The sequence below is a fragment of the Melanotaenia boesemani genome, chromosome 14, assembly GCF_017639745.1.
Source record: "Melanotaenia boesemani isolate fMelBoe1 chromosome 14, fMelBoe1.pri, whole genome shotgun sequence".
NCBI lineage: Eukaryota > Metazoa > Chordata > Actinopteri > Atheriniformes > Melanotaeniidae > Melanotaenia > Melanotaenia boesemani.
The window spans coordinates 22,487,740-22,501,609 of NC_055695.1; the positions used below are offsets into that span (position 1 = coordinate 22,487,740).

At 39.3% G+C, this 13,870-nt stretch overlaps 1 protein-coding gene across 3 annotated transcripts in view; it reads right to left on the reverse strand.

Moving 5' to 3' along the window:
- Window positions 1-13,870, reverse strand: part of sema6bb (sema domain, transmembrane domain (TM), and cytoplasmic domain, (semaphorin) 6Bb) — a 136,620-nt gene that overhangs the window by 50,635 nt on the left and 72,115 nt on the right. For all 3 annotated transcript variants that reach the window (XM_042006980.1, XM_042006982.1, XM_042006981.1), the window contains exons 4-7: window positions 12,792-12,852; window positions 12,578-12,640; window positions 2,551-2,649; window positions 988-1,078 (exon numbers count right to left, since the gene is read on the reverse strand). In XM_042006980.1, coding sequence (XP_041862914.1) covers window positions 988-1,078; window positions 2,551-2,649; window positions 12,578-12,640; window positions 12,792-12,852 — 314 coding nt within the window. The remainder of the gene's footprint in view (window positions 1-987; window positions 1,079-2,550; window positions 2,650-12,577; window positions 12,641-12,791; window positions 12,853-13,870) is intronic.

Sequence of the window (13,870 nt, forward strand, 5' to 3'; positions counted from 1 at the left end):
TATCAGTTTTTTTTTTTTTAACAGGTGTTGTGATGTTTACTTGCTGGTATTTAATTAAATCTTCTTCAGTAAAAAACTGCCTGTGAAAACGACTGCAAAACTAGCCCAATCCAGGATCCTTTCATCCCTGTGCTTAGCAGTTGGAAAGCTAAAATATAGTTCTAGTTTAACTTCATCAGTCCACAGGCCTGGTTTCTGAATTTTATTTATGTATTCATTTATTTAATTTATTTTATGAGCAATGCTTTGAGCAGCTCTCTCTAGGAATCAATAGTTTTAATTCTACTTAGAGTACTGGGCAGTTGCTTTGAGGGTCAGAGCAGCTAACAGTGGAGTCAAAGAATGAGAGTTAGTTGCAGAGTGGTGTTTAGACAAACTGGATGAGCAGCTCCTCTAAGCACAGGAGCTAAAGCTCCTCAATACAGCTGGCCCAGGTTTGAATCCTGGTTTGAGAATGCTGCATCTCTTTCCCCGCTCTTACTTTCTAACCTCCTTTCCTGTTTAATTACTGTCAAATAAAGGCAATCAGAGCCCAAAAATATTTTAAAAGGTTTGAGCTATCTGTTTTATAGTAATGTTTGTGGAAAAAGAAAAAAGCTGTCACACTAACAAGGCAGTTAAGATATAAAGCATATACTTCACATTCCTACATTAGATGTTCAACCTCCTCATCTTTACCTCCACCCAACTTCCAGCTCAAAAGGACTTAACCAAACCTCAGAACCAGGAAGTTGAAGCTAATAATTCAGAAACTGCTTGTTACTTTATGAATAATCAGTATTTTGTCTAATGTTCTATATATTTGTTTATGTATTTTTTTAACCTTTTAGGTCTTGGAATTCACCACCTGCAGATCCTAACTTTGGAGAAACAGTCCTTGTAAGTATAGTTTCTAATGTTGGTCTCCAAAATGATCAAGGAACTAGGTAATCACAGTTACATGACATATTATACAACTCTAGACCAAACACTAAAGATGTTTCTCACCTGCAAACAGAGCTACGTTGGCATGTTTGGGGTCATAAGGGCATCTCGCCATCCCACTGACAGGGTCTCCTATCATCTCCAGAGTGTCTCCCTGTTAAATCACATACACAGACACACATATGCATTCTTTAATCAGCATGCTCCAAACATTATAAATGCATCTAAGGCAGCATCATGTAAACAAGCCACATGAGAATAGCAATTAGGCATTGTTACTGAAAGTGCAAACTAACAATTCACTCGTGGCAATTAAGCAGCAGTAGCAACAAGAAAGTCCCATACTCATACATAAATAAAATAGACAAGCACACACACACACACACACACACACAGACACATGGTGGTGCATACATCCACATGGAGTCTTGTTAATAATTCACATATGTTAGCAGCACATATTTACATCCTAATATGTCTGCTCCTCTCCGTCAGTTACAAAACATGCTCATTTAAAAGGTAGCCACCATTTTAAGATAACAACAGAACTTTGACACTCTTATTGTCGAAAATGTATAAAAGTCTTTTCATTAAAACCTGGCTATAAATAAAATAGTAGAGCATCACTAACTAGTCCCCTGAGAAGTAGCCAGCCTACCAGGCAGAAACAGGTGTGTTATACACAGAGTGTCATTAGGGGATGACAGATAATGGACCAGGTTCGTCTCTGTGTACTACTGTTGTGCTCTGTTCAAAATGTGTGGAAGTAGAAATAGCAATTATCTGAACAAGATTTTGTTTTTTTTTTCCTCCATCTTTCTACAGCTCAGCTAAGCTTCCTGCATTCCTTCAAAATCTCTGCAGAAGGACACAAAATCAGCTGAACCGAATATTAATATTTACATGTAGTTTTTCTTCCCATGAGTTGAAAACTGTTACTGTAATTGAGCGAGACAAGTATTGGGTGGGAAGTGTAGCAAACTCTGCTGCATAGTAGAGGATTTAGGTGAATTGCTGCTTGATGGGCACAAACCCAAATGCATTTTGGGGCAGACTGTATTTGAGCTCATCCATCAAACGGACGACTGCTCATTCGGTCATTGATCAATGAGACCATTCTATGATGTAGCTCAAGTCTGGTGTCTATGAAATCTACCCCTATTAGTGCAACTGGTTTTATGTCTTTAACACAAGCAAAATAAATAAATAAATAAAAATCAAAACAAGCAGACAGGTAATGCCTCCAAAGATATCCCCTCCTCATATTTCTCCCTCTTTATGTTCTTCTTGATTTTCCATCTTTGACTCTTAAGCTCGGCAGACCACAAAAGTTTAACCACTGGGAAATAACAACTGTTGTTTCTCAGAATAACAAGGCACTGGAACTGCCAGACAGTCAGGATAAATAACTCCTAGGGAGGAAGCCAACATCGCCTCAAGTGCTGTACAAACAACTCAAATCAAGCTGCAAGTTTTCACCTGAGCAGACGTACTAATTGGGCTGTAGAAGCGATTTCTACCTTCTGGAAAAACGGATAAGCTATTTATCAATTATGTCAAACCTGTTAGAAGAATTAATGGATTGTAGGACCCCTAACATGTCTGGTACAGGTGATGCTTGCTTACAGTGTAGTTGGCACAAAGGGGGTTGAAAGCATTGGTCCCACACAAAAACAGGCCTCCTTGTCTGCTGAGCAGAACCTTCATGAAGTTACGGCATTCATCCTGCAGAAAACAAAGAGAGAAAAAGATGGAGAGCTTCATATGCAGCAAAGGTAAAACCAAGGAAATAAACGCCACAATGATAAATCAAAAGCAGAAAAACTGGATTTATCTAGAAAAAAAGAATAATTATCCAAACTTCTCTGTGAAATTAAACTTTTTAGTTGCCTGGTGTGTGGAACCATGACACCACTAAAACCGTCAATCATATTGATATACTCTAAAGGTTGCCTGCAGAGACTTTAAATACCTACCTGCTCTCCATGTGCACAGACACAGCACACATGTGCACATAGGTAGCTGCTGTTGATTGACAGGCTGTAATCCAAACAAGCCTCAGGATTTAAAAACAAGCAAAAGATTTAAGGCGGATTTTTTTCAACATGAGACATCAAACTGCACAGAGCTTGCTAAACTCATGTCGCAGTGTACCTAGATTTATTCTTTGAATTGAAAAGTCGTGACTTGTGCAAGCACCGTATAATGGCTGCTTTTTCCTGCAACATTTAATAGCAGAAAACGTGTGTCATTTATGTGGAGAAACTTTGGTTTCAATTTATTGCAAATCATTGCATTCTGCTTATATTTAACTTCTTTAAAATTGGGCTAAAATAAGAAATTAGTTTATTGAAAGAGTAGCAAACCTGTGCAATAATCTGCATTTCTTTTTAGGGATGCCTAAATTCCAGTCATGACCTTTGAGGTTAAAAGCAAAACAAGGTACTGACAGGAGTTTTCATTTGCAGAGTCAAGTGAGCCACCTGTAAGTAAGTGATGAAGTATAGTAGATCATTGGAAAGACAGCGGTCAACAACCCCCTCCCCAAACTACTGGTGTCCCAGCCAAGATGGCACCAGCTCAGACACACACACAAAAACTCACACTAGATGGATTTTACCTCATGGCCACTAACTGCACTGATGTCATCGTAAAGTGTAGCACAGCTGAAGCAGAGTCGTAGGTGCTGCTGATAGCTGATATGTCACACGTGAAAGTGTGAGTATGTGTGTGAGAGAGAGAGATCAGAGGGAAAGCAGTGATTATAAGAGATGGGTGAGTATTATTCCAGATGCTACACCCTACCTTTCTCTCCCCCTCACTTTCCCACTTCACTCGCTCCAGGGTTCTCATTTTTCACCGGAAAAAAGATGCAGGAAAGAAGGAAGTGTTTGCGTGTGCAAGTGTTTGTGTGTTGGGGTGCGTGGGGTGTGTCAAATGTGAGGTGTAAATTTCTAATACCGCAGCACTATGTGACAACCTTCTTTGTGACTGTGACACTTTATTTTTCGTGTTTGTCACACCTACACATGCAGCATGCACTCCACAATGTGTATATTGTGTGTGCATGTGTGTATCACAGCACAGATGCATGCTGATGTATGAGAATCATTTGCATGCTGCTTGTCGGTGGGTTACGTTCAGTCAGCTTGGTCAGAGCTATAATGACAAAGCCAGATGAAGCACTCTTAATAACAACCCAGTCCAACTGCCAACATCTCAGGGAGGGGAGTGAACATTTGGAGTAGTCAAACCACTGCACAAATGTCTTCATTTGGCAGGAATTGTACTCATAAAATGAATCATGTGATGACTGCTGAATAAAAAAAGAAGATTAAGAACCTTAGCAGAATCAACAGTTGGGTTCTGATTGCTATTTGTGCTTTACAAAGATCATCAAAATTCATCCAGTGCTGCGTGCAGCATCCATTTATTCATATTCAGCTATTCCAGGAAGTAATTCAGCACTTCCATGTAAGAATCTGTCTTTACTCAAAGCCCAATTTTGTCTGCGGGATTAAGGTTTTGTGCTTTCCACTTTAAACGAACAAACCAATTATAAAGGATCCGGCTGTGAATCACAGAATCAAACAATTACATATAAACCCAAACACAGTATGTCCTGATGCCAAGCTCTTTTTCCCTCTGCCTTCTCCTTGGTTTAGGCACCCTTACTCTCTAGGCAGAATCCAGACAAAACGCCACCTGTGCAGGCTGGCAAGCCTTCGCCAGACCCAGATGACAGAGAACCTCCTCCTTCTGCTCCTGTTAGAAGCACAACTTTCTGGGCTCTGAAGAAAAAATCTTAAGCACAGATGAGTTACACAGGAGCAATGCCGCAGTGCACATATGGATGGTGTGAATGAAAAGGGGGACTTACAGACACACAAGGAAAGCAGATAAGAAGACTGGAAGACATGGAGCACAATAGAAAGCATGCTTGCTTAAGAGCATCCGCAGTCATGTAAACTAAACATTAAGCAGGTTTCAAGGTTGAGGTAAGTCCCTTGCTCTAGAGGAAGATGTTGAACATTCTCCAATGCAGATTGTGAATTACAGCTCCACCATTTGATTAAAGCTTAGCATTTAGTAGTCCCTCAGAGGCTGTGTGAGCTTCTCCTCCTTGGCCTGACATCATCCTCTGTAGCTGGGTGCTGGATTTATTCTCTGACAGACCCCAGTTAGTCAAAATTGGGGGCCGGTAATCTGGCATCAGAAATTTAGGCACAGACTGCCCCTGAGGCTGTGTGCTGATTTCAATGCTCTACCTCCTCTTGACTGTGTGGTTTGAGGTGGCCGGCCTCGTGACGTGGTGTCAGGAACACAATCTCTCCTTGAACACAAGCAAAACCAAGGAGATGAATGTGGACCTGAGCAGAAGGGAGGTGTATCATTCCTCCATTTACATCGGGGTGGAGAGGGTGGAGACATTTAAATTCCTCTGTACACACATCAGCAGTGATCTTACCTGGCCCTACAACACTAAAGAACTCATAAAGAGAGTGAACAAATAGCTGTACTTCCATAGGAAGGTGAGGAAATTTGAGATGCCTCCCAAAAAATTTTTGGTAACTTCAACTAAGGTGCATTGTCATAAACCACATTGGAGGTGACTTTCCTGTCACTGCAGGACATTTACACTAGAAGGATTATTCGGAGAGCCCACAACATCATCAAATACAACACACACCCACAACACACACTTGTTTCACCACTTCCCTCTGGGAAAAGCTTCAGGTGTTTGTGAAATCAATGACCACAAGACTGTGAAACAGTTTCTTTCTTCAGGCCATCAGATTCCCGAGCAACAACAAACACTGACTGGCTCATTACTGCTTCCTGTTTGCTGTACATGTCCTCTATTAGTTAGCACTTGTCAGCAGACACTGTGCACTTTACATCCATTTGCGGCTACACACGTGTTTATTTATTTTTCTTATTATCATGTTGTATTGTTTTGTAAATACTGAGCTTTGATACTAAGCAAAGAAAAGAATTACATTGCAAAGTATTAAACTCTTGTTTTTATGCTGAGCTTAAGATAATAAATCTCTTGAATCTTGAATAGGAAAATTAATACTTTGGCCATGTAATTCACAACACACAAACAGGGATCATCCTTCTTGCATGCACGCAAAAAACATCCATATTCAAAAGCTTTCAAAGGCAAGAAAAAAAATAAAAATCCACACATCAAAACATCAACAGCAAGTTCTCTGTTGCTACAACACATCTGCTCCAAAACAACCTGCAGCAGCTCCACTTTCAGCATCTGCTTTCCATTGATTGTCTGTAACTGAGCCGTTTCCCTTATATGATAAACAACTTTTCATTTTGCCTAAGCCTGGGCTTAGTGTTCTAATGACGCTTAAAATCAAAAAGCTATGTATTACCTCCAGCTATAATAAGCATGCCTGTATTTGGTCAAACCATACTAAAACACATGTTGATTGTAAAATATTTGGCTTATTTTACTGTTTGGGGAAAATTACAGCATTTTCTTGTAATCTTATAAAATATAATAAGTTAGCATGATAAGCCGCAAATGAGGAGCCAACTTAGATGGTACATCAGGGGGTCGTTTTTAGCTAACTGCTCCTCTAAATCTCCAAAGTTTCCATTACATGCCTGGCTGGTCCCCTGATGTTAGCATCCAGGAAAAGGACAGTGCTCCTCTGCCAAGAGCTGCCATTGAGCCAAAATTCTCCCACACATGTTCTCATACTGTATACACAATGATCCACACACACACAAAGGCTTGGCGATCCCTCTTCTCTGCTCATTAAGAACAGGTCTGTCATTTCCAGAAAAATCCCTGATGCACAGCTCTGACTGAAAACAGAGTGACTCTCCATGGCAGGAACACAGTGTGAGTCTATGTTTGTATGCAGGTGGGTGGAGGATAAATTAACAACAGTACCAAATTAGTAGCAAGGAGCCGTTCCGTGTGCTGCGGTCTTACTCAGCACATTAAAGCTAATTTGTATATTTCTGCATCTACTCTTCAATGTTTGATGGGAATACTGACTAAACACCACGGGCCACAAATAATCAACACATAAGGAAGGGTGAGAGGGAGTAAGAGTGAGACAGTGGCAATGCCAGGATAAATGAGACACAGAAAGAGCAGAAAGGGGATAAGAGGTGGAGAGAAAGAAATGCTGAGGGTTTTCCAGGTCAGTCAGCCGTGTGGCAGCCTCAGTGGTGGAGCTGACCTGCAGACCCGCAGATCATAAGGTCAGCTGAGCCTCACTTCCTCGAGGAAGTCATTCACACACATACAGTATTTAAACCTTGACCACAACACTTAACCAGAAACACCTCTGGACAGCTCTCCAGCTGACAGCCTGCTGAGAAAACAATGGCGAGTTGTCAGATTACCCAAATCATGATATATGTGACTGTGCATGCTGTCTTCAAGAGGATTTTTTTCTTGGAAAGATAAACAAAAGAAAAGTAAAAAAAAAAGCTAGACTTTATCTCCGTACGGGCATCAAATGTGTGTTTTGCTCTCCAGCTTTCAACATTTGAAATACAATTTAAACCTATAGATCTGTTTCACTGAAGCAACTAAACTCTAAAGAGAGAAAGAAAATTCATTTTCAACTAATAAAGTCCCAGGTATGGGGATTTATACAATATATAGAATCAAAGAACAGAGAAGTTGGATACGTTTCACAAATTAATCATTGGTGATATGAAAGTTAAAGTGAACTGACATGTGATTAAACATTTATTAATGTAGCAGCCAAAGCCAGCAATGAAACAGAAGGCATTTCAGTTGGATGACTGAAAACCCAGAGCTCCTCCGAAAGCATGATCAAGGCGATATTGATTAAACAATCTCACTAAGTGCAGTCTATAATGATGCTCAGTTGCTCTTTAAAAATGCTCACCCATATTTGCATGCACATGCCATGCTGCCATAGCCTGATGTGTTGACGCAGAGCTATCTCCAGGGAAAGTCCCACCTGTTAGCTCTCGGTTTTTTTTCTCATTCATGAAGGGTGACAGAAAACAGCAAAACAAGAGCAACAAAAGACAGCAGACGACAATGAAAATGCCAAAGACGGAGACAAAGAGACAGCAGATTGCAAAGGATGAAGGAAATATGATGAGAATAAGCACAAGTGACTGAGGGCGATTATTGCATTCATCAACACTCCTTTGGTCAACACAGGAGGAAGAAAAAGGCGAGGGAATTAGGATATTGAATTTTAAGCCTAATTAAAGGAGAATACTATGTCCTTCCTGATCAACCAAGCAGAAATATTTAATTACGAAACCAATTATGAGGTGGCAAATGTATCACATCTGACACAACCATCCTCCACGCAGAGCCGGATATTTTCAGGGGTGAAGTGGCGGAGAGAAAGTGAGCAAAAGAAGGAAAGAAAAAGGCAGAGCAGGCACACAGGCAATGACTTTCTGAGTTTGTGAAGAAAAAAAAAACTTGTTTAGGCTCATGTAGGAGGAAAAAAAAGGGAAAACAAAAAAGAGACACTTCAGATCATGAATATGCATTGATGAAAGGTTCCTGACCATGTGATCCCACCTGATTGTGTAATATTCTCCATGTGTACGCATTAATGCAGACTATTAGTATTCTTCTGTGAAATATTCAGTCAGCCCAGCTACCCTCTGGCATGATAATGAACATAGCAACAGGGGGTAAGAAAAACAACACCTGAAGTGGCCTGATGCAATACAGTGTAAAAGGCTGACTAAAATCACCCAAGTTAGGCAATTTATCAAGATAATCTAGGTTTTTCTGAAATAATTTTCACCTTGCTGTAAAGTATGTCTTTTTCAGATCCTAATGTCCCTATAAAGACAACAGAATTCTAACTGCACTTACAAATAAACAGATTTCCCAGCTAAAAAGGCCTTGATTGGTCACTTCCACAGACCTGAGGACGCATTCGGCAACACCACACATCAATGCTTCATAAATTTGAAATTTGACTTTCAGTATATATATTGTATATGTATACATATATTAACAATATACAGAACCAGTCAAAAGTTTGTACACATTAAATCTAATAGGAAAGTGTGTCCAGACTTTTGACTGGTAGTGTATATTGTTAATATTGGGCCAGATATGAGTGCTTAAATAATATATAGGGTAATACATACATAGAAAAAAATCATTATATAAGCCATCAAAAGTCAGAATTTCAGCTAAGTCAACGGAGCAAGATGGTGAAATAATTAAAGATGAAATATGTTGCACCATAATTTCCTTTAGGGCAAATTAAATTTTTTGCGGCAAAAGAGATTAACACAATGTCAAATAACATCAAATACAGCCATTGTGTGCTTTGTAGCGTAGTTACTAATCACACAACAGATTTGTGGTCAAATAACATAACTTTGAAACCTTTCCTGAGATAAGAGGTAAGATCAGTCTTTACACTATTCCACTAATCCACAGGTGGTAGGGAGGCATTAATATGGATGAATATACAGGAAGCTTCATGTTATTTACATTTTTATAATGAATTATGAATATATACAATTTTTATCAGCCTCACAAAATCCAAATGTAATACTTAGCTTTCTGCAGGGATAAGAGCTGACCCCCTAAAGAAAATGGTACCTTACACCTGCAAAAGAGACGGGCAGGGATAAGGTCAAGGGGGGAATTGGGACTGAGCCAAAGTCTTTTGTGAGAAGGGAAATCCATGAAGTTATTTTTCGCTGTGAGAAACTTTAGAATAAAATCTCCACTGAGTACTTTTACAGTGTTGCTGCGCAAGAAAGATCTTTATCAAAATTTTGCGGTTGTTATTTTAAAGGGAGTTTCTTTTGCTCTTAAATGCGTGCATGTCCTAACTCTTTAAGAAAGAGCGATTTGAAATAAAAACAGCTATTATGAATTTAGGTAAAAAACCTTACGAAATACTTTTTTGAGTGGCTGTTTGTCCAGATGTGCTGGTGTGTGCGCATAATGTACACACACAAGCACGTCCAGTGAAAAGCGTCCGAGCCCGTAGAGAGCTGACTGAAAGGACCTGGCAGTGCTCTTATCTTCCTCTCTTTGCTGTGTGACTCATGGCATTAGCAGGCAGTAGAGTCATTAGGGGCAAGAAGACCTTTCATATCTCAGTCAGCCCCACAGCTCTCCTCAGGGTCAGCCAATTGGGACCTTCACACTCCTTCCCTCCTCCCCATCTGCCATAGCTTTTTGTCTCCATATATTTGCCATTGTGATTTTTCTGGCACTGTCTTGCACATATTTAATGTCAGGTTTCTCACTCTGTTAAAAAAGTTGTTGTTTTTTCTTTGCCTGGAGGGGACAGAGCTTTTGTTTCCCTCATCAGTCCCCAACCATCACCATTGTATAAATCCACTCTCTCACACAAACTGATTATATTCTGTTTGTGTTACAGACAGCAGCTAGGAAAATGTGTGTTGGAAATATAAGAGTTATTCAAGCGTGTGCTGCTGGTGGCTGTTGGGACATCTTACCCCATGTCTTTCTCACCTCACTGGTTTTCTGACGCCCACCTGCATTCTGTGAGGCTAGGCCTGACTCAAGATGGTAAAACAAGTCTTAAACCGGGAGGAGAGATTCTTCCCCTCTGCTCGATGAGTGTGGGTAGGCGTGAAAGAAACAAGACTTCCTAAGAATCATACACACATTGCTAGTAGGCCTGACAGTGAAAATAAAATTCCTCACAGAAAGGTGAGATATGCACTATAACTCACAAGGCATGTATATGCCTATGTTATGAGTGAAGGAGACAGATAAATCAAAGCATCATTTCAACATATTGAACTTGTGAAGAAAAGTTAGCCAAGAAAACAAGATAACACAATTATATGAAGCTGTAAAACTGATGTTAAACTAGACTTTGTACCTTTGTGTTTTTAGGATTAGGTGCATTTCAGACATCAAAAGGAAACTGATTATGCCAATTAACAGCAACAACTAGTAAAAATAAAAAAACATGCTTTAAAATGAAAGTTAATAAATAAATTAAACAAGATTTAATATGAAATGCGTCTTCTTTCATTTAAATCATTAAATAATATTTGCTTGCAACAAATTAGACTTCAGAGTCTGTCTTTTATACCAGAGTTTTGTATTATTGATAGTTTTAACTTCAATATTTATTACAGACCAGTAAAACTCTGTATAGTGCGAGAAACCCATCCTAAGCACAATCTGTAATAAAGGTGCTGCTTCGTCATTATTTATGATGCTACTCTTTAGAGCTGCTATAATGAAATTATATGACTTTTTCCTTTACAAAAGCTCAAATGACCACTGTTGTGTAACAGTTGCTCAAAGGGAAAATATTTCTATATATATATATATATATATATATACAGACACTGATTAGCCAGTTCTGCAGCTTTCCCGAGCTTTGCTGTTTCTGTCAGTAGTGTCTTTGTCTCTGTACTCTGCACAAAGCAGCAGAACATCTAAGTCAGTGGTTAGCCACCATTGATTATAATGGAGAATTTAGCAGCTAAAGAGTCAGGCATTTTCTTCAGAAGTTGGTGGAGACAAAATCAAAGCTACAGAAATAAGGTAGTAGATCACTGTTTTGGCAGGAATCACTTTTTAAAATAATTTTTATAGGAACGTATCTGCAAGATCATATAATGCCATTTAATGTGAACATGGTTAGATATTGTTTATATTAATGGTCCTCAGAGATTTATTTAGTGACAGAGAACAACACTGTGTTTGCCATCCATCCATTATCCATTATTATACCCACTTATTCCAGTGATGGGTTGCAGGGGGGCTGGAGCCTATCCCAGTTGTTACTAAGCTAAAGGCAGGGTACAACCTGGACAGGTTGCCAGTCCATTAAAGAGCAATCACAGAGAGACAAACAACCACTCATACTCACACTCACTGGGGAGAATTTATAGACGCCAATTAATTTAACACGCTATTTTGAGCTGTGGGAGGAAGCTGGGAGAAAGTGGGAGTACCTGGAGAGAATCCAAGTACTCCCTGTACTGTTCTACCAATACCTGCATGGCAAACTCCACACACACACACACAGAAAGGTCATAGCTAAGGTTAAAAACAGGCCACCTTGCAGCCCTATTGTGCTTTCAATACTTACAACTACAAGAGGCTACACAGAGGTGTGGTGGTTAGCACTGTTGCTTCATATCAAAAGGGTTCCTGGTTTGAGAGGTTTGACCAGACCCCTTTGTGAGGCAACTGCTGGATTAAGGTTCAAAATACTGACAAGGAAAAGTGTGAAGAAAGAAAATTTAGATGCTATTATTTAAATAGATTTAATAATCAGATGGATTTCTCTAAAAAGCAGAAAAAAAATTAAATGAAGACTATAAGAAAGCTACTATCTATGTCTCCTGTTGTTGTGAAAGCAGGTAATTTGTGCCATATTTAAAGGACCGATTAAGTATCAAAACTTTAACATTGTAAAACACCTTTTACAAAATGCTCACAGTTTAAATTAAATGGAAAGTTGCAAATTTCTAAAACAGGCTAAAGAGGAGACGAACAAGCACAAAAGCATAAGCATGACTTTTATTGGAACAATAAAAGTCTAATTTTACAACTAATCTTAAGTATATTTAAACAGTCAACCGCATATTTTTTCTTCAGGCCAAGGAAAAGATCTATTTTTAAACTTCAGCACACACACAGTCTCACCTCATGTTTGCCCTTCATCCTGCAGATCCTGATGTCATTCTTGTTTGACTCCCATGTTCTTTTCTGTCCATTAAATAATACACAGATAAATACTACTGGTTAGCAATAATTGCAATTTTATGTGTAGAATGAAAATCCCTTTTACAGCCTGATGACTATGTGCAACTCTGTAAAGGTTGTAAAAGCTACATTCGTGGGTCTGGAAGGTGCTTACTTTGCTGTAAAACATTTCATCTCCTGAAACAATGTCCAACTCCACTCGGAAAAGGTCATCCCTGAAGAGACAGAAAGAGGAAGAGAGTGAGCTGCTGCAGTTAGCCAACACAGCATTATCCAAAGCTTAAGTAAGACAAGACACAGCATTAGGCAAACTATGATTATCAGTCTCTTTGCAGGAGTACATGTTGGCTATTAGTAGCTCAGGACAGTGTACGTCAGTGCTTCTGGATAAAATCCAGACCACACATTTAATTCAAACTCTGTGGATGAACCTTCTTTTGTGCACTATCTCTGGGTGGCTTTTATATTGAATGCTTCGTTAATGTGAGGAGAATGTTGCTACCCCATTAGCAGAGATGCAGAGCACAAATAAATTAAATAGATGTAATCGTTTACACTTGAACAGACAGAATGATTAAACAGTAATTATACAATGTCCTCCATTTCTCCCAATATATAAGTGAAATAATACCTGTCTGAGCAATGATGTCTAATATTTACCCCCACCCCTTTTTTTTCTACTTGGATTTTCTGCTCTGCCTAAAATTTAGCCCATCAGTCTCATTCAAAAGTCTGTAATTGAATTAATGGATGATTTAATCATGTTCTTAAACTGTTGCTCTCACATTCTGCCCACTCGTGGAGCAAACCCATAGCATCAACTGTTTTATTTATGATATTCCAAACACTGTCTTATTGAACTCTTAATCAGCTGATAATTTTGATGTAACCTTGGACGTTCCTCTGAAAAGTGCCTGTTAAATAAGTGTTGCAGTCGGCAGCTAACAGCTGACGTTTGCATATCGATGAAGGTTTTTTGTATCATGAGTGATGGATCTAAAGTGTGTGTTCCATCTAAGGACAGGGCTGTGCTCTGAAGGGCTAATCTGCAATAGCCATGTCAGTGCTGCAGTATCGATCCCATTTCTGATCCAGCTCTACCTCCCATCTGCATTGCATGTTCTTGGTTTCACCTTTTCCTTTGATGGACGGAGGGGTTATTATGTGTGCATCATTGTAGAAGTGCCTGCTCATGCAAGTCTTCTTACAGCCAAATGTGTTATCTATAGTAAA